Below are 25,862 nucleotides of genomic sequence, written 5' to 3' on the forward strand. Positions count from 1 at the left end.
TACAAGTGGGGACCTGCAGCATTAAATGATCTGAAGAAATGTAAAGAGTCTGTGGCAGAAGTTCAGCAATTATCAAATCCCATTAGTGTCCACTAGCTATCCTGTCACCCCCTGCTTGAAATAGATACGCAAACTTCTTAATTTACAAAAGAAAACATTGCTTTTCGGGTAATTCAGTCACGTGAATATGAAAGGATTGTGTGTCTTGTGTGAATGTTATAATAATGAATTTCTGTGGAGAATTTTATATCAACCCTACTTCCCTCAAACATGGTCTGAAGAAGCAGTGAAAGACAGTTATTTACAGTAATTGTCTATTTAATTCTTATGCCTGAATCTGGGGGTAAAAGCAAATAGCTGTCCTTTAGGCCTTGAGAGAAGGAGGAGTTAAACCCCAATAACCCTGTGGCTGGCAAAATGCTCTTTTGACGGGGACACTGACTTTTTTAGTTAACTTTCAAAAAAGGGCATCCAACTGATGCTTTTTGTGGGGAGGGGAGACTAATTCAGTCAGCAGGTTCTGTTACCTGGTTTGTGCATATTTTAACTGGTGTCTCAGCAGCAAGCAATTCCTTGTGCCATATGGTGAAAACAGGGGAATTTAAAAAGGGATTAGCAGATCCTCTCACTAGGACGACTGCTCTCGTGTTGCAGCCTTGCATTGAAGGGACGTTGTCTTTTCTGCTCCCAGTCCCCTGCAGAGCAAAAAGGTTTGTCGGATTCAGGCGAGGACCCCCAGGGAGAGGTTGAGCCCCCCCACCATGGTCTGGGTCACAAAGAATCAGCTGGTGAGCGCGACTCTGAGCACCCTGCTCCCGCTGTTGCCTCAGTCAGTGCTACCCTGAGTCCCGCTTCTGAAGCCCAGCTTGCTCCTATTCAACAAGAACTGGCAGGGGTAAGTGTGAACCTACCAAGTACTTCTGCTGAGGGGTTAAAGAGCAAAGTCCCTTCCACTAGGAGGAATCTGTTACTGTTAACTTTAGGTAGCGCAGCTGGCTATCTGTCTGGTTCTTTGATTGCAAGTGTTAGTCCCCTCTAAGCCATTGTTCCAATTAGTAGACATGAAATTTGTTTAGAACTCCCTAGTGGGTGTAATTATAGAAGACACATCAAGTATTAATTTTAAAATTTAGGCTGTAAACCATGTGTTTGCTAAGGATAAGTCCACTTCTAAATGAGTGGGCAAACGGGTATATATGAGGGATTTGCTTCAAGCAGTTAGAGGAGGATTGTTTGAGCCACAATTGCAGCTTGACAAAGTGAGCAGCTAATGCTGTGATTCCACTAGATAGAAGCAGGAGCTTGTCATGCCAACCTGTAATGTACTTAGCAGATTAAAAGCAGCAAAAAGATGCTAAAGCAGAATTTTGAATTTAGGTACTTGGAAAAAAGAAAAAATCAGTACCTTGATGTAGGAAAAGTTGTCAGTGCTGTTAATTTGAGATTTTTCTACTGGTGGTGCAGCAAAATATTTTTGGGAAGATTAGATGACTAAATGACTACTACAATACAGTCTTCCAGAGCAATTTTAAAAGTTGCCCTAATCTTTCTGGTTGATGCACCATGTTTTCTTGGTGCAGGTGAGTGTCACTGCTCACTGTGACCACACACAGTAGCCATGTACTCTTTGATAGGCCTTTCCCTGTTAAGGCTGCTGCACACAATACCTGCACCCTTTTCTTGAATTAGTGTGTGGGGTTTGGGTTTTAGGTTTTGGTTTTGTTTTTTTCAAGAATGGGCCCTTTCAAGTAAACCCAGTGTCGAATGGATTGTCATGATGTCATGACAAGGTACAAACAACTGTAGGTTAAGCACCTTTTGGTGTCCGGACTGTTGCTTGATGTCCTGCTGCAGAAATTTTTCTATTTCAGTTTATATTAAAGTTTTCAAGGGTTAATATTTTAAAGCTGGTAAATGTAGTCACAGACTTCTGTGACAGTTTTTTCTATCGTTTGAAATTGCCAGTGTTACTAGAACTGGCCAAGAGAACTGTATTAACCAGACTTTCAGGAGAATTGTGGCAAGTGTTCATTATCTTAGACTCAGTCTTAAAGAGCAGAAAATCTTGCCCTAATCAACCCAGGTCTGAAAGACATTTAAGAACCAAAAATGCTGTTGGAGAATGTGTGCAGGAATTCTTGGCTGTACATAACCAATATCTGTGCATCCTTGTACTCCATTCACTTAAATTTACGGGATAGTACAGTGCTCAGTATAGGCACGTAACTGGCCTTCATATGCACTGGCAAGCATTCTTCAAATTATCCCTGTTTCTTAAAACTGTCCCAGGACCTTGGGAAGATAGATGAATTGAGTTCTGAAGAAAAGACACTGCATATTTCTTGTTTACTTGGTATTTTTGTACACACATAGGCAGTTATTTTTGCAAAGACATTAACATGGTGTGACCAGAGATACGGCCTCTTGCAGAGCTGACTATGATGTCTTGACTTTCAGCTGTCTAACCCGAGTCAGCCTACAGCAGCGTGTAGCTGTGCCAGCAGGGCTCCATTGTTTAAAAGGTTCTGGAACAGCTTTTAAGCAAACAGCCATGGCAATTCAATAATTCTTATATATGTGCAGAGTGTTAGAATTGCAGACTTGCTGTACCATGCTCTGAAGTCCTTTTATATAAGACTTTTTGCATCTTAAATGCATCTTTCAAAGATAAACACTGTAAATGTACTCTTACAGATTTCACCTAATTATGTTGGCTTTTTTTTGCTTTACCTGATTTCTCCCTTGCCTTCCCTGTTTCTCCTCATTTATTGTGAGTTAAGTTTTAAGTTCTTCTCTTAGTTTGTTGTAACAACTGTGTGAGGAAGTAGTGGGTGTAAAGAAGCAGTGTTCTTACTTCAGTATGGGATGGTTAATTATGTTCATATGTGCTTTTAAAAAGCAGTTGGTAGCCTGTAAAAAGGTAATTTGTTTAATTAGAAACGTGTCAGAATTGTAGGAGCCTCTATTTAGAAATAATTGTAACTTTCCTGTAACTGGATTTCTAAAAGTAGGGTGAGGAGAGAGTAAGTGAAAGGTAGCTTCTGTTCTTAAATGAGTAGTAAATTGTAGGTTGAGTTTTGATGTTACTGGTTTAAGTGTCTTTCAGCTTCTAATTTCAAAGAACTCAATGGAGAGAAGTTGTCACCTTAATGGTTCCTTATAGTATGAGACAGTCCTGGCTTTCATATCTGTTGTGTAAAACATGTATTGCTGTAAAGTACAGATTGAGCAGCCTGGAAAGAGAGGCCTCAAATGGAAAGGCTGGGCTGCTGCTGGTTTTTATCACTAATTGTAATCTGATGTTTTTTCCAGTCAAGTAAACTGTTTGTCATGCATATATTTCCCCTATTTTTGTGTAGTCTCCCCAGCTTCTCCCGAATAAGCAACACTGGTAAGCAACTTCTGGCTGCAGTGGTAACTTTATAGTATCTGTGTACCTCTGCCCGCCGTGCCATCTACCTTTAACTGTGTCAGGTTTCTCCAAAGATGCTGAGAGGTGTGGAGATCTTGGCTCTGGATTCCTCTGCAGTCTGTGGGTAGAGGCAGACTAGAGAGGAGAGAAAACATTCTCCTGCCCCAAGCATTTGACTTCTCACCGCAGGTTTTTCTCCATTGTTTGTCGTTTGGGTAGGATCTGTGGGAAATCAGGCTTCGTTAGATCATGTGCATACAGCTATATTTTCTTGAAAGCTTTTCTTCTAATGACGAAGGATTTAGGAATATTTTTGAAGATCTGTAAGAGTGAATTGGTCATTGCTGAAAGCATTATTATAGTGAAGAAACTTGAGATTTATCCAAGGTTGAGGAGACCTGATAGGTGAATGCCCAAGTAATGGGGAATGAATGTTGACAGCAAGTTTTTAAATAAAAGTAAGGAAACAGAGTGGTGTGTGTCTTTTACTGGATGCTGAGTAGAAAAAAATTAAAAAACAGTTCCCAGTAGTGTTGGTAACTGTGCTGTGGAGTAACTCGTGCATATTCTTATTCATTTGAAAACAGAAAATTGAACCTGGATGTCTTAGATTCAGGAATTTCAGTACTGAGGTAGGCATAAGAGGTTCTTGGCCCTGTCTGTGCTTGGGGATCAACCTAAGGGATTATGACTTTTTTTTTTCTTCCCTGGCCTTTAAACTCCGAAGTCTGTGGAAGTTTTAAATCCGTTGTTGTGTTTTTCTGATAGGAGTTATTTCTGAGGTCTGTCCCAACTTCCCCAAGCAACAATTGACAGTGGGAGCAGTGTGGGAGTGGGTGAAGATGGGAGGTAGCATACCAAATGGTCTGGATATTTAGATGCTTATGCAGGAAAAAATACATTTGAGAGAAAGGGAAGTCCTTTTCTTAATTCTCTGCAGCATCTACTTTGAATAGGGTTGGCAATGTCAGTAACAGCTGTAACACTTGTCATGTGGACTCTTGCATAGCTTTAATCTCCTAAAACTCTTGGGCTAGGAAGCATGGGAGTAACTCGGAGGGAGCAGATACTTAGTTCTGCTTTGTCCTCAGTAGGTTACAGAGTTGGTTTTGGATATTGATGCTCCTTGCCCACTAAATGTAGTGGGCAGTGACAGCATATTTAGTGGTGCTTGCATCGGTTAATGAAGTGACAGTGATGTGATAATTTGAAGTTTGTGCTATACAGGTTTGACTTCTTTAGTGTCTGTTACTCGAGCATTGAGAATACAGTACCTATTAATAACAGTTTAAGAAGTTTTTGAAGTTCAGGGGGAAATCCCTTGTTGATTTTAAAAGATTTTTGCACATAGAGATCTGCAGTTCCATTCATGCAAATTTTTTACCAAATGGTTTCCTTTTGCTTTCAGGATTTTTGCTAAAAACTGAAACAAATTGCTGGTATATGTGACAACACTTTCTATGCAAAACAGAATTTTTTCTGACTTGAGATGCTGATTGCTGAAACAGATAGATGACATCATGGTTTTCCACTTCAGCCTTATCTTTTGGGAAACTAATGTTGGCAAGGGAGATGCCTAATAAGATCATCTTCCAGTAGCGTGGAGTACTTGACCAATTATGTAGGAAATAGAGTATTAATGCGATTGGGCTGATAGATATTTGTGGATGGGGATGGTGGTGTTCCAGAACTGTCAATAGCTTTTCATTCCCAATGCTAAAGGTTTAAAAAGTGCTTGACTAGGATGCTAGTGAGATAGCTATACTTTTCTATTAATGTAAAACAAAACAGAAAACTCCTTAAACTTAATTGCATAGGCAAAATGCAGTGTAAATGGGTTTTTATTAGCATTGAGTGAAATACTGATAGCACAGTAGTATCTAGATTCTAAAGATATGCAGTGCTAAATAGAAAATTTTGTTCTTTCTGATATTCTTATATCCAAGTTGTGTCTTTCAGGTGGTAGTCCTCTGCAGCCTTAACCAGTCCTGTTGTGTGTCTGCCTGTTCTCCCTGCCAAAGTATGACTAGTTGCAGTGGGGAAGGATGAGCTCGGGGGCTGCAGCGGGATCTGTCCGTGAGCTGCGGTTCCTCCAAGTCAGCCGAGCTCTGAAGTGGGACTGTGTGAAGGGGAGGTGTCTGTGTCCTGGGGCAGGAGTGGGATGACAAGGTAGTGTTGGGCTAGGGAGAAAGGCCAGTGTGTCAAGAGGTTTTGTAATGAGATGAAGGTGCTAATGCTGCCCTGGTCACCTTCTGTAGTGAAAGGAATCCATCATAGGATTATGTTTTGCAGGAACAAGGGAAATTATATCAGCTGAGGAACTGGCAGAGCAAGTAGGAGAGAGAGACCTAAAAATCCTCAGGAAAGATGTGAAGTCTTTGTTCAAAGACTTTTTTGAATACTGTGATAGTTGGTAGCCTGTGATGCTTCCTGTTTTGTTCCTGGTACTGTGGAAGATGCTAGGAGACTATCCATTGCTGATTCCTGTCAAAATATCATGGTACTGATATATAGAGTGCACTTTGAAAGACATTCCTCCAACGCTGTCCTTTTGTTGAAGGAACTGATGTCAGTTATGTTAATTAGGAAAAGTGCTTTGGAGTGAACTCTCAAATAATGGGTATGTTCATGATGACCTTGGAACTTCCGTGATGTTTTTAAAATCAAACCACATTTGACAATTGTCATTTTCAGATTTTCAGTATATAGAAAATGTAACTCTAATTGTTGCATAGTCTCTAAGGATGTTAGTACTTGCATATGAATTTTCAGATAACTTAATTATAAAGGAAGTATTTTGAATTAGTCTTACTTAACAGTATCTGGATGAAACTCAATATGCCTACATGTAAGTCATAAAAATAATGCTTTGCCTTGAGTGTATATTGTTGACAGTAAAGAAAAAAATATCCAAACTGGTGATTAAAACATTTGGATGTATCCAAAGAGATTGAAATGTTTAATACGTGATTTTTGTTTTATCACTGTCGTCTGATTTCAGAGATCAGCAGATGGATCAAGTCCAGAAGATGGAGATGGTAAGAGACTTGATTGCAAGATTCAAAACCATGAGTTTATGTGTCTCCAGGATTTTGTGCGTTTTCTCTAATTGCTTTTTTCTACAGAATCTGATCGAGAGGATGGGAGCTACTGTCCACCTGTGAAGCGTGAGAGAACTTCATCCTTAACTCAGTTCCCTCCTTCTCAGTCAGGTAAATGTTGCTCCAATATAATATATGAGAGGTGGCTTTCCTTCTTATACTTTTTTTTTCCAGTCATGTCCTCAGTCTTATTACTGTTTGCTGTGCTTTGGCTTAAGACCACAGCAACTGTGTACTCTGACTTCTGAGTACACTTCTGTGTTAGCAAATTCAGTGAAGCCCAAAGGAGTTGATAGATATGTTTTTAAAATGTTTTCTATCTGTAAGTTGATACATATTTGTAGTTTCAGCTTTCAGTCTTACGCTGTTAAATCAAAGAATTTACCAGAAATCTTTTTGATTTGTGGTGATCAGGTTGCTTCTTAACAAATTTATATAAACGCCCCCTTTTTCTTAGTTACTCTGCTGGCAGGTAAATCTTCCAAGTCTCAGGTCATGCTTAAGTTGTTTTAGTCCTTTCCTTTTCTCCCATTCCTTTTAAAGAGGAGGGAATTCACTGCATTTCAGCAACATTCCCACCTGGCAAATGCAAGGGAATGCCCGCTGCCTGTTTGTGTATATACAGTCAAGGCAGCAAAATCACTGGGAAGGCCAGGGGTAAATTCTTGCAATTCACATACGTGGGAATGGTCATGTTTGATATTTGTGCTCACCCACAGGAACAGTCTCTAAAATTTATGCCTTTTCTCTTCACAGACAATATGAAGTTTTTAGTTTTGGTCGAGAATTATTTTAAGATATGGCAGTGCTTGGGGCAGGTTTGGAGACTTTGTTTCCATCATCTGAGTTGAAATAAAGGAGATGAGGAAAACCAGTAGAGAGAACAGTAAAAAATACTCCTCTGACATACAGCACATTTGGGAATGTGACTAAAAGATGAAAACTGATTTTAATTTGAAGGAAATCAGTGACTACAGAATTTAAAATGTAGTTGCTGATATTTTATGGGCACAGTATTTTTATTTCATGCTGCTAGTGCTAGTCAGGGGAAGAGTCCCTCCTCCTCAAGATCTAGATTTTCAGGTGTGCAGCTTAGTGGGTTTCAAGTGCAGTCCTGTTAATTGAGTACAGGTCAGGGGACCAATGATGCTGATCACTCTTAGTAAAAGAACACAGTCTGCACAAAAGTAATAGGGTTTTTTTGTGTGTAGAATTTCTGTTAGGATAATGGAATGTGTATAGCCTGTTAGGAGCTTCCTCATTTATTGGACCTTATACTCCTAGGTTCCCTGTAATCACTAACTCTTCTAGTCTGTAATGTCTTTATCTTTTGAGATTAGAATCTCTTAACATCTCAGATTTTGCTTAGTGCTAGCGTTAGTTAAGAGGAGGAAAACAATTTATTTGGCTCTCTTAGGTTAAATACTGGATATTTCAGGGGTCCAGCATACTTTGTCAAGCATCTGCTTGGCTAATGCATTTTGACTGCATATGGTCATTTATTCCCTGTTTGACATCCCCTTCTGATGTGTTGTTGTCAGACAGTGACAACTCTGATTGGAATTACAACTTCCATAAAGGCTTCTTTGAGTATTGTTGACAGCATTTGATGGCCTTGGTTTACAGAAAATCTTTCACTTTTAAACCTCTTAAATTTTTCGTGGGGTTACATTTCTCTCAAGGGTAGGGAACTTTTGCTCATGTGAAACCTGCATCATATTTAAGCTTAAGGCAGACCATAGTACAAAGAGAGAAGACGGAATTAAAGGAAAGAAGCAAATAAGAAAAAACCCCCTGAAAATTAAATTAAAAAGGCGAGTGCTTTTTGTAGATCTTTTAGTATAACTGTGTTCAGAGATGAGTTTCCTTTCTGCTAAAAGCACTGATAAATATTGTCATACTTTACATGCAAGATGGTCTGTTGGAAACAAAAAAACCCAACCTACTGTCATTGCCTTGTGACTCGATGCATGTACCTCTTGCTCTGAATATCATATTTCATAAACTGCATTGTCTTGATTCTTTGTACAAGGCCAAAAGTACTTCTGCTGTACAGGGCCTCGACCAAACTTCTTATTACTCGATTCTTTTGGTCCCAGCAAAGGGTGGAAAAGAAGCACTGTCCGTTGCCTGTTCATTTCAAACTTTTTTTTCTCTTGTTGACTGCTAAGCTGCTTAAGTGTGACATGCTGGAGAGCTGCCAGTCAGAGAGGGACCTGGGGGTGTTGATTGACAGCCAGCTGAACATGAGCCAGCAGTGTGCCCAGGTGGCCAAGAAGGCCAATGGCATCCTGGCTTGTATCAGCCATAGCGTGGCCAGCAGGGACAGGGAAGGGATCTGACCCCTGTACTCGGCATTGGTAAGGCTGCCCCTCGATGAGTGGGTTCAGTTTTGGGCCCCTCACTCCAAAAAGGCCATTGAATGACTCGAGCGTGTCCAGAGAAGGGCAACGGAGCTGGTGCAGGGTCTGGAGCACAGGTCTGATGGGGAGCGGCTGAGGGAACTGGGGGGGTTTAGTCTGGAGAAGAGGAGGCTGAGGGGAGACCTCATGGCCCTCTCCAACTCCCTGAAAGGAGGGTGCAGAGAGGGGGATGAGTCTCTTGAGCCAAGGAACCAGCGTCAGGACAAGAGGGAATGGCCTCAAGCTGCGCCAGGGCAGGGTCAGACTGGCTCTTAGGAAGGATTTCTTTGCAGAAGGGGTTGTTGGGCGTTGGAATGGGCTGCCCAGGGCAGGGGGGGAGTCCCCATCCCTGGAGGGGTTGAAGAGTTGGGTCGACACAGCGGTGAGGGATCTGGTGGAGTTGGAAACTGCCAGTGCTAGGTTAACGGTTGGACTGGATGATCTTCAAGGTCCTTTCCAACCTAGATGATTCTGTGATCTGCAAATACTCCGATATACTCTCCTTTGTCCTTACAGGACAGTTCAAACTTAAGTTGCCTAGCTCTTAGTGCAAGCTATGCTATCACTTTTAAGCCCTTTGAGGAGCCCAGGTGTTAGCTTCCACTATTCAGCAGGCATTACACTCCTTTCTGCCCTCTCTGCAGAGGCTTTTTGAAATGTTATAGAAGTTTTGTAATGAAATTATATATTGTAACATCACTTCTAATTCCTAGTTCAGATACAATTCAGACTGGGCATCTTGTGTTTATCATTCCTCCAGAATAAATGAAATTTGTGCTCTCTCTGTTTCAGGAGAAACTAAGGGGATTTTGTGAACAATGACCTGTTTGCTGCTTTAAACGGAAATACTGTTTTGGTTTAGAAGAAGGAAAAACCTGAAATAAACAGAACAAATGACTGAAAAATTGTTTTCAATTTGCAGCCTTGGTGTGTCTGGGAACGCAGTTTATAATTAAGAACAATATACGTAACTTCTCTTTTCTTTTTCCTTGACTGCAGTGACAAAGAACAACGTCTTTATGCCATCAAGCTTCTGTGAACCCTCTACAGGCAATTCTGACTCAGAACCAGGTGAGCTTCCTCATTTTTCTGCTTTTTCTCAGCAAAGTGCTGTCAGTCTGTCATAATCCAGAATACTGATACGGTCTTATTTCTGAAGTATCTGGGAGAATGGAAGTGTGATGGTTCTGATCTTACAGCGGTTCTCTTGCTCAGTTCATTGCTTGATTTCATGCTTGCTGGAGACAACTAAAATAACAAATATCAAAATTCTTAAATGCTTTGGGAGTGGTGGTGGAAGACTGCAATATGACTCTATGCCCACCTGTTAACCTCAAGATAAAACTTAAGGGAAATTTTCATTTATCTGCTTTGGATACTGGTTTTTTGATACTGAAGATCAACCATAATCTATGGCCATGATGGTGTTCATCCATGACCTGTGACAGTACCACTTACTTTGTTAATCACTGTTGTTGTGTGGTTTGGTTGTGTCGGTATTGCTGTATAGCACATTGTTATCTTATGCTTAAATGACATGGAAGTAACGAAGTACAGGAAGGTGGTAAGGTGTTGTCTTATTCTGAACACAGCCATTATGCCTGTAAAAGGAAACATTTTATAATCATACCTTGTAAGTTCTTAGGAACTTATTTTGTAATAGCTCTGGATTTATGAATATGATTTTTTTGAGATTTTGGTGTTTTATCTGAAAGCCTTAACTGTAGTGAGTGCAAGCAAAGGCAAATTCATGCTATTTGCAAAAGCAAATTCATACTATAAAGGCATAAGGTAAAAGCTAGTGGAATTACAAGAAACTAATGTTAAGCAATTAAGTTTAATTTATGATAGTTGGGTGTTTGTTAGCAGCTGTCCTGTTCAGCCATACTTTTGATTGTCCCTTCTTTAGTTTAGAATCTCACTTAAAACTTCTATTACCTCCTTCACAGAAGAAACTTCATTTCTCTTGTGAAAATGACTTGTTTCATGTTTTCATTCTGAAAAATAATTTTGAATTTTTTTCTTGCAACAACTTGTGTTTCTATTTGTATGTTTGCTGTGATGATCACTGGAAATTCAGACTTCTTTTGGAAGAAAGGAATTTCTTCTTTGGAAATCTCCTCATAACTTTGGATATTTATAAAACTTGTGGGTTGTTACAATGGGGAGAGCATGAGGAATTTTGTGACTGACTGAATGTGTGTAGTATGTTACAGCTACGTCCTTGTAATTTTGTATTTTGCTTCTAGAGGAAAAGAGCAGTGGATTCCGGCTGAAGCCACCAATACTTATCCATGGTCAGGCACCTAGTGCAGGTGAGTTCAATGTTTTCTGCAGCAGTACAAAGAATCCAGTTCATGTATTTTAGTTATTTATGGTTTTCCTCAAACTGCTATTGTAACTGGAAGGTGGCAGTACCTATGTTTATGCAGAAAAAGTCTTGTATTCTCCAGAGTGGTTATGCCCATATCTGCTGTGTAATATATAGAGATATGTCAAAATTCTGGCCTTGATCAGTCATGCATTTCTGAAATGTATCTCCCAGTTGTCTCTGCTTAGCATGCTTTGATTCAGTTCTTGGAGTAATCCTGGGCTCCATGAACTCAATTCCTTTGGTAGCAAACTGGAACAAAAGGAGTGCTCCAGGAGTGCACTGAACAAGTTCCAGCCGTTAATGGGCGCTTGGTCTGGGACCAGGCTAGAGCAAAGTCTGAAGCGTTGTTCACTCCCCACTTCCTCCTCTCCCTGGCTTTTGACGATAGCATGGATGTCTGGTCCTTGATCCTACCTGTTCTCTTTATGGTTTGGCTCTTACTGATTGCTGTTGGCTGATGTAGACCTCGCCAGTATGGGAAAGACATTAATATTACAGCTCTTTCGGAGCTTGAGGAAAAAACAAAACTATTTTGGTAATGCAAGTTGTTATTTGTTGTATCTGTATATGAAAACTGTTTATTTCGTTAGCAGGAAGAGTAGTAAATTTTAAGAAAGAACAAGGTTGTTTTAGCTGACATATGAATGTTTGAACTTAGGATGGTTGTTATATTTTGGTTGTTGTCATGTCCTTTGAATATGGGTGGCCTGAAATGGAACTAGTTGCAGAATATTCAGCTGAGTTACTATGAATAACTTCTGTTGCAGTATTTTATTGGATCAACAATTCATCTTTGTTTTGTTCAGTGAAGAAAACTGAACCTTCTGGGATTGCTGTAACCTTCTAGAGTTGATGTTAAGATGTTTGGTTTTGATTTCTTCTATTAGGTTGTTTAAGGTCAGTTGGCTTTTTGAATCAGAGCGTATTTAAAGAGTTGTAGTGCTGTGTATCTTACTAGAGCAAACCAAAGAGGCCAGGTTAATGCAAAAAGCCAAAAGGTTGTTAAATGAAACAACATGTAAGACTATTACACTATCAGTACATTTGATTGTATGAAGAATGAAAAAAAAATCATTTGCCAGTATCTGGAAATTACTTCATTGAAAGGAGAAAAGAAGACTCGGAGTGTATAGTTGGATAATGTGTCAGTGAATAAATAGGATTGCTTGTGTACTGTTCATTTCTCTTACATCTTGACTTTTATTTCTGAGTCAGTCAAACTCTCCTACACTTTCCTGGATAAGGTAGAGAATATGTTTTAAAGCTTTTTAAGGCTAGGAAGTTATCCTCTCTATTTGGGACTATTTTGAGGCTGAGTGAGGGATGGGAAAGAATTGGAAGCTTTTTAAATATCTGATTTTCCATTGTATGTTTTGTTGGAAAAAGGTACAGAGAAGACTAGAGGAAGCTAAATTTTTCAACTTTAAAGCTTTATAGCTCTTGAAAAAACTTTTGTACTTGCAGGTCTCCCTAGCCAGAAACCGAAGGAACAGCAGCGAAGTGTGCTACGTCCAGCAGTATTACAGGCACCACAGCCAAAAGCCTTCTCACAGATGGGTAAATAATGCTTTTGCTTTCTGTAAGACCACAGAGGGAGAACAAAAATACAAAATCTGTTTAGTGTAGTGGTTTGGTTTTACTCAGCATACGCCTTTGTTTTGCTAGGTTTCTCCTTTCAGAAAAGAAACATCCTAAATGTTAATTATATGTTACATAAGGGATAACACAGTTTGAACCTTCAGTTTTTGTGTAGGATGACTGTCTAACATTGCCACGCCTCTAACTTTGGTGTAGTCCATGCTTGGTTTTAAAACTTTTAAGGGTGTGGATTGGCAATCTCTAATGACAGCATTGACCATGGTGTAATAAGCTACTGCTCGTTAGTTGAACAGTAGTGGTAGACTTCAGCTGGCTGCAGTGATGTCAAATGCCTAAATCACTAGGAGGTGCCTCTAGGCTTGGGGACCATTTTGGAGTTGAGACTTCAAGATACAACTTTAATTCTTAAGTTTGGTCATGTATATTATGCTTATTGTAGTGTTGTGGAATTTGATATAGCTAATAGAAATAGGCATGATTGAAAACTGGAAGCTAAAGCAAAAAAACTGTTCAAGCTGTCCATGTCTCCTAAACTATGTTTCCCCAGCCCCCTGCCTTTGTTATTTGGAAGTTCAGTTGAACTGCAACAGAAGTAACTTCAGTTAATGCTGAATCTGGCATAGAACCAAACATTTCTAGCTTGATTTCTTGGCGTGCCTGTTGGCACAGATTGGGCTCTACCGAGGACTTAATATTGGGGTACAAATTTTCCGTGGGAGTTCAGTATGTAAGTAGCTGGATCAGTGCAAAGAGGAGCCCTGTTGGCTGTGAACAATACTAGATTGGAGACGGGTGGTTGCTTGAAGTTGTATGTGCTGAAGTCCTTGCAGTGTTTGTATGGATTAAGTGATGTTTTGCTGACTTAGTTTTCTGCTTTAGGAATTTTGATTCTGCTAAGAATTGCTGAATCATGGTCCTCATGTCTCCTGCAGAATACTGTGGGAACTCTGTAATTTACATTACAATGTTTCATGGACTTAAACAGGAAAGCAGCATACAACTTGCTATAGCAAGCTTTTAGGACGATCTAAATATCTAGAGAATTTATGTAACTTTCTCATTCATCATTGCAGTTCTCAGCAGTGGCACGAATGGTGTAAATATCCCGCCAGATTCTGCAGCCACATCAGAATCACTAAGTAATGCAACACTGAAAAGTTCTGACTCTGAAGACAAGGTGAGTTGGTGAAGAATTGCAAGGACACTCAGGATGACAGACACAATATTCTCTGAACATTTATTTGTTTAGTGATGTAAGTGCAGTATCATCAGTGATAGCCCCTTTATCTACCCATACTACAGTAATACACCTCAGCTGTAGTAGTAGATTTTATACTGTCCTAACAGTATCCTATATTTATCTTTACTAACTCAGGAACTGTAACAAAGGTTATTGAACCCACAGTTTAGGATGTTTTTTCCTACCTATTTTTCCCCTCTCAAAATACAAAAATTTGCTCAGTTCTGCTTCTGCTCTCGTTTGTCCTTCTAACTTTATTTCAAGTCTTGCTGTAAAATCTCACTGCAGCTTGAGTGATGCCATTCCTACCATAGACATTGAATTCCTACCATAGAATTGAAGTAATTTGGGTGCCTTGGTTCAGTGGACTGATAGTCAGAATACTGCTTTTTCATCTTGTTAGATTGCATGAAGAAATAAATCTTCCTCCTGCAGGTGGCTGTTGCCAGGTCTGGCTGGTGCTCCTGTCAGGCCAGGGACTAGGAAACATTTACCAAATTTTGTTTCCCGTCTGAAAAGGCTTTGGTTTTGAGCTGGGTGAACTGAGCAGTTAGTTGCACATGTTCAGTCTTCCTTCTCAGACTGCCTAGCAAAAAGCAATCCCCTGCCCGTGGATGATGACTTTACTGGTGGTGTCTTGATTTCTAACAGTTGAATGTGGAATGATGTTAGGAAATATGAGGATGAGACCATGCAGGCAACTGAAGTGAATGAGTAACACAAAGAAGCTTAGAGACAGGAGCTGATAGTGGGTAAAAACCCAGAGGCAGCAAATTCCCTACAGGAAATGGTGGAGGGAGAGTGCAGGTAATGAGGGGCTGAAAAGCTTCAGCTAGAGGAAAAGGCATCTGAGTGCATTAAAAGTTGTATTTGGTATCTGGAAAGGAAAGTAGTGCAATAGATCCTTCCCTGCTTTGTGCAAAGTGTGTCCAGTCCTTTCATTCCTGCAGGTACTGAGCTAACCATTGGCATCTTAAGATACGTTGACTGAGAACATGAGGAGGGTGTTTGGGGATTTTGAGGATGTGTGGGTTTTGGTTTGGGAGAGTCATTAGACAGTGGGTTGCTTTTTGATGTCACATTGAGCATAGAAGTAGTATTGTGAACAATTAGGAGTAAGCAGTGGTTTACCTGAAATTGAAGTCTCAATTAATTTTGAAATCTGAATATCTAAGCAAAAAGACTTCAAGTGTGAAGGGCTTTTTTTAAGGTTTAGTGAAAGACTATTGCCATAATTAAGTAGCAATAAGTAAATTCATTGCATGCATGTCTAGATCTTCTATAAATTTTTAGCATCCAAAAGTCCTCTTGACTTTTTCTAAATCAAAGTCTGGAAGTACTGACCTAGGAGGAAGTTTTCTGGTAGAAGAAAGCTCTTAAATCTAGATGTTAAGGATTGCTGAAAGCTGAGTATTAAATGGAATAAAGCTTCATAACTGAATATTTGGAATTTTTAGCGGAGTGTGGAGGACATACTTCAATGTCTTGGCATTTGTAGTCAGCTTCATCTGCCTGAAGCTTTCTAGCACAGCTGTAAGTAATTGGAGTTCATATAGTAGTTGTGTGAAATGCTGGAGTCTCTCTGCAGAATATTAAATTGTTTGATAAGATGAATGGTTACTTCTGGAATTAGAATTTTCGTATTAGTAATTGTATCTGCAGATCTGTGGCATAGATTTGATGTACCACAGAGAAAGTTGCCTTGTGAGGGCAAGTAGGTGGTATTTTGCAGTTATGTATGAGCCTGGTCTGCCGTTGTTAGAGCAGATGTGAGTCATGGTCTTATTTTACTGTCAGAAAAGATGATTCTTTGAGGTCTCTGTCTTGTGCTTATACAAGGTAGCAGAGTGGGAATGTTCTCTATCTGGTGGTTGTCCTACCCTGAGCATCTGTGACCTGTACCTATTTGGGCTAGGCCTTGTCTCTCTGTCCTGAAAACTCCCAGGAAACTCTAGGACCCCTAATCAATATAGTCCTTAGATGGGTACAAGCCACAGCCTCTATTCAACCTCCCTTTACTGGTGGGAGAGTCTGGTGGCTGAAGGTCATCAGATGTGCAGGGAAGCTTGATGGGCAACTGTTCAAGCCTCCATGCAGCTCTTGGCCTTTTTGGCAGCAGGGAGATAATGATCCTTATCCAGAAGGAGGAGGACTTGTTAAAGAGATACTAGGCTAATGATTTTTCCTGTTGTCCAACAGAATGCTCCTTTACCCTGTCTACACCATTCAGTGCTGGAGGACTACTCCCAGCAGGCCGCACTGTCCCATTTCTGACTACCAGCAGAAAAGGGATCTCTTTGAAATGCCAGAATTAGCATCTGAAGGCAGATGATACAGCTAGGTTATGCAAAGCTTATGTCCCTTAAACATAAGATGGGATTTGCAAAACTCCTGTGGACCTAATCCAGTGTTGTTTTCCCACTGCCTTCTTTCCCCTGTGCAACATGTGTGGAAGGTGCTGTGGCTGGCAGCCCATCTGAAGCACCCATAGACACCAACACCCTGCATGAAAAACTGACAGGAGGAATTGGAGATCTGTGTGCCGTGGCAGTTCTGTAACCTCACTGGGATCACTGATACAGGAGGTTCACCTGGACAACTGGAGTATGGCACTGGATACATACCTGCTTTTTAGGAACTAAAGCAGGAAAGACAAGGAGGGAAGTGGGTTGTGCTGTGCTCAAAGCAGCTGCTTGAATGCAGAGGCTTTGGTTTGGGAAAGGTGCTGAGTTGGTCAAGGCTTATAGGTTAAGATCAGAGGGGAAGCCAACAAGGGGGAGATTAAAGTGGACCTTCACTAGAGTTGGACTGATCTAAGCTAAAGCCCTTGGAGAACTAGAAGCTTCACAAATGCAGACCTTGGTTCTAAAGGGGAACTTTTAAGTACTTTGACAGCTGGTAAAATGGCAACATGTCCTGGTAGAAATACTGGAGATTTTAGGAATAAGTTGAGGACAGGTGTTTTTGCAGGTGCTGGATAAGTTGACCAGGGGGGTACTCAGCTGGGCCTGGTATTCACAGCAAAGAGCTGGTTAGAAATACAGAGGTTGAGAGTAGCTGTGATTGCAGCAGCTGTGAGATGGAATTTGAGATCCTGAAGGAAGTGAGGAAGATAAGTACTGAAATAAAGACCCAAACTTCAGGAGAGAAGAATTCAGTTTGTTCATCAAGCTTGTTGGTAGGATCCTGAAGGACAGAAGGGCTCAGGAGAGCTTGTTATCTTTACGGACAACCGAGAATGAGTGGTTAATCACAATGTGCAGAAAATTGTGCAAGTGTGTCAGGAGGCCAGTGTGGATGAGCTGGGAGCTCCTTAAATCCAGAAAGTGGGTGTACATAAGTTGGGAAAGAAGTCAAGGTGAGAGTTGGGGAAGAGTCAAGCTATACCTGAGAGGTATACACAAGGGTTGCCTGGATGTGTGGGGAGAGAACTGGGAAGGCCAAAGCTTAGCTAGAGTTGGAAGTGACTGAGGATGAAAGGGCTGCAAGAAGGGCTTCTACTGGTGCATTAGCAGCAAAGGCAAGATGCAAGAAAAATATAAGCCTGCTGCCAAATGTTGGAGGGAGCCTAGAAGGACATGGAAAAAATCTGAGGGGGATCAATTCCTCTGTCTTGGCTTTTACTGGAGAGGTCTACCAGGTCCGATTCCTAGGGTAAGTCTGGGGGAGTGAATTATTACAGTAAATTTGCTTAAGGACTAAGACAGTTTGACATATACAAGTCCACGGGACCAGACATGGGTGCTGAGGGAGCTGGCTGGTGTTAGGGTGAGGCCACTGCCTATCATCAGAATGTTGTGGTACTGTGGGAGGTCCCTGTTGCTGGAGGAGAAGAGAACGTGGCACACACTTTCAAGAAAGGTTCCAGGAAAGTAGAAACTGCACAGCCCCTTCCTCTCCCTTCCTGGTGAAGGAGTCCTAGGATATGAAGAACCTTCAAGTGACAGAGAACAGCCAATGTGGATAAAACATGGTGACCAGCCTAGGTTTTTTTCCCTTCTGATTGTCTGTGCAGAGAGCAATGCTTGTTGGGTTTGACTTTAGCAAGAATAGGGATGGTCTCCAGTATCATTGCCATAGCCAAATTGGAGAGAGATGTACTGGTTGGGTGGAATTTATAGCGTGTGGAAAATTGGCTGAACCAGTGAGCTTCGAGGGTAGCAGGCAGAGGTTGAAAGTCTGATGGGTGGTCAGTTACTAGAGGCACTGCTTTAGGTCTGGTATTGAGGTTGGTACTATTTAATGTTTACATGAACAACCTGGCGAAGTGGAGTGTATCTTGTTAACTTTGTGGATGCCAGTAAAGTGAGGGAAACAGAAAATGGTCAATATTGGAAGGCAGGGCCATGCAGAGGGATCTCAGCAGGCTGGAAAAATGAGCCCCAGAAACCAACTGACAGTCAATGAATGTGAAGTCCTGTACCTGGGGTGAGTTAACCCATGTGTCACAAGGACTGGGGAGTGACTGGCTAGAAAGAAGCTATGAGGCAAGTGCTTGGAGATCCTGGTGTTGCATGGAGGATGTCGAGACAAATTCTCATGTACAGAATTTGTTAGTGTGATCTGTAGGTGACAGTATTACTACTAAGGGTGACATTTTATTTTGGAGGAAGGGAGAGCAAAAGGAGGGGAAAAAAAAAGGGAAAACTTCCCATGGGCCAGCTAGAAAGACAAGTGACAGGGGTTCTCCAGACAGTCATCTTCCCCCTGAGTGTTCTCTCCAGTGGAGCAGGTGGTACCCCATAATACTCTTCCTATAGTAACTATATAATTTTCATCAGGATATGTTCAAACTTCCTACTGGTTTTTTTTCTGCTTATGCTGTTAGTGCTGATTGGAGCATGCTTTGAGGCAGCTGCTATGTGCTGATCAGTTGTTTGGCTTTGTGCACGCATATTGTTGGGTCTTCTAATGTAAATCAAAAGCTACAGGGTAGGAAATGAGGAGAGAGGGGGCGATTCCCATGCTGGTTGCACTTGCTTCCCAACACCACTCTAAGTGTTTGCAGGTGCAAGGCCCTGAGTATAATGGGATGAGAACTATAGTATGAGAGTAATAGGGGAAAATACTGCCCTGGCAGCTGCAGTGAAAGGTTACAGAGCTGCTAATGGAAAGTGGGCTGCAGAGGTGCAGAACAGAAGAAGGTTCTTAACAGGACAAAAGGTTCAGGAACCTTGACGTCCTGAACAGAGAAGAACGAGTTCAACCTGAATCAGCAGTGAATCCTTTTATTAAGATACGTACTGGGCTGCTTTACTAAGACTGCAGCCATTAGGTTCAGAAAAGTGATTATTCCCCTTTCCTTGCCACTGGTGGGTGGCATCAGGAGTATTGTGTATAGTTTGGGGCTTGCCAGTACATGAAAGACATGTACAAAGTGCCAAGGTGACATGGCTGGAGCACGTGGTGTCTGGTAAGAGAGTGAAAAAGCTAAGTAGGTTCTGCTTGGACTAGGGGAGGGGAATTGAATTGTTCTCAACAATTGGGCTGTAGCAAGATAGAATGAGACTTGGAAACAAATGAGAGGCTGCAAGTGTGGGGAGGGGAGATTACAGTTGGTATGAGGACAGAACTATCATATTCAGTGCAGTCGGACACTGAGCCAGGCTGCCAAACTAAAACTGCCGTCCTTGGAATTTTTGAGACTTAAGTGTATGAGTTGCCAGGTAGCCTAGCATAATTTTGAAGTTGATGCTGCTCTGAGCATGGTTTGGACCAAATGATTATTAGAGATCCCCCTGAACCTTAACTATTCTGTGATTCATTAAGAAAGATGCTCTGAACAACAGGATTTTTTTTTAAATGCAAAATTTGCCTTGTAGCTCTGCAGATGTTATTGGCTTGTCGTTGTAAATGACTGTGTGACTCACCATGTCATAATGTGAGGTTTTTTGTTTAAAGAAACTCAATTACCTAGGCTAAAGTTTTAAATTTCTTTTCTTTAGGCAGGAGAATGTCAGAAAAAAGAGTCCAACAACACTTCAGATGATGACAGCTGTGAGAAGGCGGAACTAAATGCACAGCAAGCGTTTGTATTTGGGCAGAACTTAAGAGATAGAGTTAAGGTAAACATGTTTGTTATCTTGACTAAGAGTTGATGTATTTAAGTGAGGATAAGCAGTGGAACAGATTATTTGTTGGTGTAAACATTACACGCTGTTTATGAAGTACTTTGAAGCCACTGTATAACAGGGTTAAAACCTCCATGTATATATGCAAGATTAGAAGCTGTGAGAATGCAGTTCAGTTGGCTGTTTAGTAAAACTGGTCTTCCAGACATTTAATAAATTACTACTGTTTAGGAGCATAAGAAGCTTTTTCAAAAATAAATGCATCTAGCACAGTCATAAAGCTCAGAGCAATGTAATGTTTTCTCTTACCTTTTGGGTCAGAATTAAGTTGAAATATGTTCCTAAGATGCTCCCGTGCAACCAAGACTTCACAGAAAAGATGAGAGAAGAACTAGAGCAGCCTGGGTTCAAACCTTTGCACGGAGTAATTGAGTTGGATTGTTAGTGCCTCCTGTTGAAGACAGGTTTGAGCAGGCTTCCTAGCATGACAAAAAAAAGTGTAATACTGGGACATAGGCTTTTATGTAGAAAGTCCTTGTGAATGAAATTTTATCTTTGGAAAGAACAAGCTGAAAATTTTGTGGTCAGTAGTTAAAACTGTCAATATATACTTTTTTTATAGCTAGGAGATGAAAGCGATGAAACTGCTGACGTGCAGAATGCTGGCCTTCCTACATCAGACGTACCCTCTGCAACAAACTATTTTCTACAGTACATCAGTTCCAGGTAAGACTACAGGGGAACCTCTAGGACAGTTTTCCTTCTCTTGTGTTCAAAATTCACTCCAAAAAGGCCATTGAATGACTCGAGCGTGTCCAGAGAAGGGCAACAGAGCTGGTGCAGGGTCTGGAGCACAGGTCTGATGGGGAGCGGCTGAGGGAACTGGGGGGGTTTAGTCTGGAGAAGAGGAGGCTGAGGGGAGACCTCATGGCCCTCTCCAACTCCCTGAAAGGAGGGTGCAGAGAGGGGGATGAGTCTCTTTAACCAGGTAACAAGCGATAGGACAAGAGGTAATGGCCTCAAGTTGCGCCAGGAAAGGTTTAGACTGGATATTAGGAAGCGTTTTTTTACAGAATGGGTCGTTAGGTGTTGGAATGGGCTGCCCAGGGCAGGGGGGGAGTCCCCATCCCTGGAGGTGTTCAAGAGGCGGGTTGACATAGCACTTAGGGATATGCTGTAGTTGAGAACTGTCAATGTTAGGTTAATGGTTGGACTGGATGATCTTCAAGGTCTTTTCCAACCTAGACGATTCTGTGAATTATTTGTGGTTCTGCTGTTTGTGGAATGCAGGGCTTATACTGGTTCAGTGGGAACCCAGGCTTCTGAAGAATGAGGTGGCGAACTTCAGATCTGGGGGAACCCTCAGTTATCTGGTCAAGGGAGATGCATTTGACACCATTTACTTGGCCACATCCTCACCAAAGCCTCTTCAGAAAACTAACAAGCATAAGATGAGAGAAGTCTTCTCCATGAATGATTAGAAAAAAACAATGATGGAATAAATTGGAGCTACCAGTAGACTCCTGTAGAGATCTATGCTGTATTTGTGGTGTTCAACATGTTCCGTGTGTGATATGGATAAAGGGAAGGATAGTTTAAATGTTCATGATGATAAGCTTTTCAGAGCAATGTAGAGGGCCCATGTGCATAAGCAGGAATGTAACTGTGGGAGGGCTTTGAGAGAATTTCTGATTAGGCAATAGCATCAGAAGAAATTTGGTGTAGGTATATACAGAAAGTGAGGCAGCCAGGAGAAGACTCTGCTAATTCTCTGTGTACAGTGATGAACTCTGAACTGCCAGCCTTCGCTTCAGGATAAGGTGTCGATACGGCTCTGAAATTGTTAGCTCAGTAGTGGTCAAAAAATCAAGTGGTGGTACAGAAAGAGTAGAAAACAGAAGAGAACTTCATACTACACAGAGCTGTGAATTCAAATAACAACTGGAAAAGCATGGGGGAGAATTCCTCTGAGAGCAATGGAGTTAGAGCGACGTGAACAGCCTGAACTGCAGATTGTTTGAGGCCATGACATAATTGTAGGAAAAGCACCAATGCCTACTTGCCTTGTCCTTATGTTCTGCATTTTTAAAACCCCTGTTCACCACGAAGTAGACACTAGGCAGTTTTGCACTCTGAATCCCTTTTGACATTGAGCTTTTCAGATGATGAACTAGAGAGAGAGAATGCCACAGACTGTGTGGGTGCCAGGCCAATGCCTTTCCAGAGACACTGTCAGATTTTTATTCCATCAGATTTGGCAGACAATAACTTCTAATATGTGGGCTTCAAATACTGGAATATTTGTTTATATCTTTCAACTCTTGTGACATCTACTGCTGTGTTTCGATTGAGTGTTCACTTGGGGAGCATTCCCTCATGGTAGGTCAATTGCCAGAAACCCAATTTTGGGTTTGCCCTTAAAAAAAGTAAGTGTCTAAGTGGAGTTGGCTCTGGTTTTTGGCTGAGATGGCAACACATTATGGCAGTTGACTTGTAAAAGGAGAACTCCTCCCTTCGTGTAACACTCTGCCAGCCCTTTAAAAATTGTGAATGTCACATGGCAGATATTGGTAGATCATATTGAGTTCTCAGCATTTTGAGCGCAGAACTGTGGTATTTAATTCCCTTAGTAGGCAAAACTTTTTTCCCCTGAGGATTTTCTCTGTTCTTTGAATCTCTTTATTCAGAAGTAGCAACTCTACGTGCACAATTTAAGGGTTGGTTTGGTTCTGCTTGAATCGTGTAGTGACATATGTGCCCCCATTTTGCAAATTTATTGAAATGCACACAGGCTTGATTTCAAGTAGTCTGCATTCTGCATATTTGTTTAGTAAGCATGTTGATGTCTTAGAGGTATGCCTGAAGGGAAGGAAGATGAACAATGACTCGTTAAGTTTGAGTCTGTAAAATAGTAAAACTATTGTCCTCGCTAAATGGGATTTAAAATCTGTTAATAAAAATGCCTCATGGAAGGAGGATGCTTATTCTATAAGGAAGATGTGAGGGCTGAGATTTGATTGTGAAACTTCTTGGGGAGGCTGTTGCATTGCAGCTAGTCTAATAAGTCATTACTTATCCCTGCTACCTTTGCTTCAGTTATATTGCAAGTGGTTTTCTTTCAGTTATTTCCCTTTCTGAGAAAATTGACCTTAATTGTGTAGTAGTTCAAGTTTGTGCATGTAGAATATAATTTTTAAAAAAATAACTATTAAACAGTAAGCCATCACGTAGCATTCAGCATTGCTTAATATGTCATTGCATATCTAAAGGGAAGATATTTACAGTGACAAAATCATTTGCCATCGTTCTGAGAGGATTCTCCTTCTATAAAACCAGTATGTGCTCTCATGTTGCTAATTTGAATTAATTTTTGCTTCTGTTTCTGTGTCAACCAGTGTTTAATTTTTTAAAGCCAGTGACAATTGCTCACTTTTTGAGGAATTTTATCAGTAGAAGATAAACAGTTATTTTCCTGACTCATAAAACCTATTTTGTTTTTTGTGTTTTTTTCTTCAGTGTAGAGAACTCTACAAACAGTGCAGATGCATCTAGCAACAAGTTTGTTTTTGGACAGAACATGAGTGAGCGAGTCCTAGTGAGTATCCATTGTGTATGAAATGTAATTTTGAGTAGTTTGTGTTATGGATTCTTGCTCAGGAATTTTGAGAATCTTTAATTATACTTGCCACTGGAGCGTGGTTTTCTTTCAGTGGTTTTCCTTGTAGGTAACTTATTTGAGTGCAGCGTGGGGGTTTCGTTAGGAGCTGTGTGCTCTCCAGGATTTCCTTGCCAACCTCTACCAGTGTAAGGAGATTGAGTGCCTTCTCCATAGTGCGTGTGGTTCTCGAGGCCGAGCACTTTATGGCACAGCTTGCTTTCTTAAATGCCTTATTCAAGATAAGGCTTTGAGTGTGTTCCTGTTTGCTGTCCTCCAAACTGAGAAAAGCTCTTACAGGACTCTCCTGGTGATGGGATTTTGAGTCCAGCAGTAAGGCAGCAGTGCTGAGGTCTGATTCAGGAAATCCTCTGTTCACTGTGTACCAACCTAAGGTGTAACTCCTAGTGCCTCACTGTTTCCTACTGTTGTTTTTATTGCTGTGCTGGTACAAAAGCTGTGCATTCATACCTGTCTAACCACTGAGCAGGGAGTTCAGTCAGGTAAGACTGGAGTTGAACTGTAGCTGAAACTGCTTTGCTTTGCTGAACATGACTTCAAAATAAAGGTTGAAATTTGGATTCAGTTCAGGGGAAAATAACTTGAACTGGTTTTCAGGTCACGCTCCACTCCGTTCCATGGCTGGGGTAGTAGGATAGCTTTTACTGTGAAAGCGTGTTGTCTCTGGGATTCTTCTTTTGCTGTATGGTCTCCAAACACTAGGGCTTTCCTTGGTAATTCATCACTAGTCTTGTTCTGCAAAATTAGTGTATGCTTTCTCTCTTCTGTTTACCTTGTCTTCTTTTTTTGCGATAGAGTCCACCCAAATCAAATGAAGGTAGTACAGAGAGTAATAAGGAGAATGCTGCTACAGAGTCTGGGTCTGAATCATCTTCTCAGGAAGCCACACCAGAGAAAGGTGAAAAACAAAATATTCTTTTAGGAATGGTAGTTAATCCTTGCTTAAATGACTGCATTTTTCAATATTCCATTACTTTATAAAAGCATAACATTTTAATGTTGCCTTTACTGTCTGCTGTAACCAAAGATACAGGCTAGGAGAGTGGGAGGTGACGTGCTGATGCTATAGACTCTTGTGTCCTTTTGTCTTTAACATACTAAACACGTACAGGCTGCGCTGTCTTTTTGATGGTCATTCTGCAGTACTGGGAGTATCTTCAGCAGAATAAAAGTAGAGGGAATTAACAGAGCAGGTAGTTGGACGTATAGAGTATAGAAGAAATGTGGCAAACTGTTTTTTCACAATTCTATTGTACTTCCAGTGACTGAATGTCTGAGTCAAATGTATATTGTATCGAGTTGGTGCACCAAGTGTGTTGCTTGAACCAAGAACTCTTTGCTGGATTCTAGACTTCTGTGACTCTTCAGATTGGCAAGATTTTCTGGAAATTTTGGGAGCTGTGGGTTTTCTCCAGCAAACTGCTTGCAAGCCAGAATAAAAGTGGAAAGTGTGTTGTGCTGTGCATGTGCAGGCACCATGGTACAGCTGGTAGCAGTATCGGTGCTGCTGGAGCACTTACACATATGTAGGTGCCCATGTGTTAGTAAAGGTTTTGAAATATTGTGTGTGGGGACAAAATTTTTCAGTAACTTACCTCTTCCGTCCCTTGTGTCTTCTTGTGCTTTTAAAATAAGTCTTAAAAGACAAGCTTTAACTTCTGCTTTAAATTTCAGTCCTATTTCTAACGTTCTATTAATGTCTGTCTTCTGTACTTTATTTCTGCAAATTCTGGTATACTTGTGTGAGACCTTTATAAATCTTGCAAAAATATATGCTACTCATTCTCAAACTTTCAAAATGTTGTTCAGCTAATAATATTTCAGAATCACTGGCAGAATCTGCAGCAGCCTATACTAAAGCAACAGCAAGGAAGTGTTTATTAGCGAAGGTAGAAGTGATTACTGGGGAGGAAGCTGAAAGTAACGTCTTACAGGTAAGAAATGGATAAAGTAGAGGAGCTTTGAGTTTCTGGGGATTCATGTGGAT

General features: G+C 41.0%; 1 protein-coding gene across 8 annotated transcripts in view; it reads left to right on the top strand.

The window, feature by feature from the left end:
* RANBP3 (RAN binding protein 3) overlaps positions 1–25,862 on the top strand; it is a 54,728-nt gene that overhangs the window by 19,445 nt on the left and 9,421 nt on the right. For 3 of the 8 annotated variants that reach the window (XM_074809043.1, XM_074809042.1, XM_074809040.1), the window contains 12 exons: positions 692–895; positions 6,414–6,450; positions 6,538–6,624; positions 9,915–9,986; positions 11,165–11,230; positions 12,754–12,846; positions 13,962–14,065; positions 20,074–20,193; positions 20,822–20,925; positions 23,716–23,794; positions 24,671–24,773; positions 25,685–25,809. In XM_074809043.1, the coding sequence (XP_074665144.1) occupies positions 692–895; positions 6,414–6,450; positions 6,538–6,624; positions 9,915–9,986; positions 11,165–11,230; positions 12,754–12,846; positions 13,962–14,065; positions 20,074–20,193; positions 20,822–20,925; positions 23,716–23,794; positions 24,671–24,773; positions 25,685–25,809 (1,194 nt within the window). The remainder of the gene's footprint in view (positions 1–691; positions 896–6,413; positions 6,451–6,537; positions 6,625–9,914; positions 9,987–11,164; positions 11,231–12,753; positions 12,847–13,961; positions 14,066–20,073; positions 20,194–20,821; positions 20,926–23,715; positions 23,795–24,670; positions 24,774–25,684; positions 25,810–25,862) is intronic. The other 5 variants (XM_074809047.1, XM_074809041.1, XM_074809046.1 and 2 more) reach the window with 3 other exon arrangements.

This window comes from Strix aluco, chromosome 29 (genome assembly GCF_031877795.1).
Source record: "Strix aluco isolate bStrAlu1 chromosome 29, bStrAlu1.hap1, whole genome shotgun sequence".
NCBI classification, from domain to species: domain Eukaryota; kingdom Metazoa; phylum Chordata; class Aves; order Strigiformes; family Strigidae; genus Strix; species Strix aluco.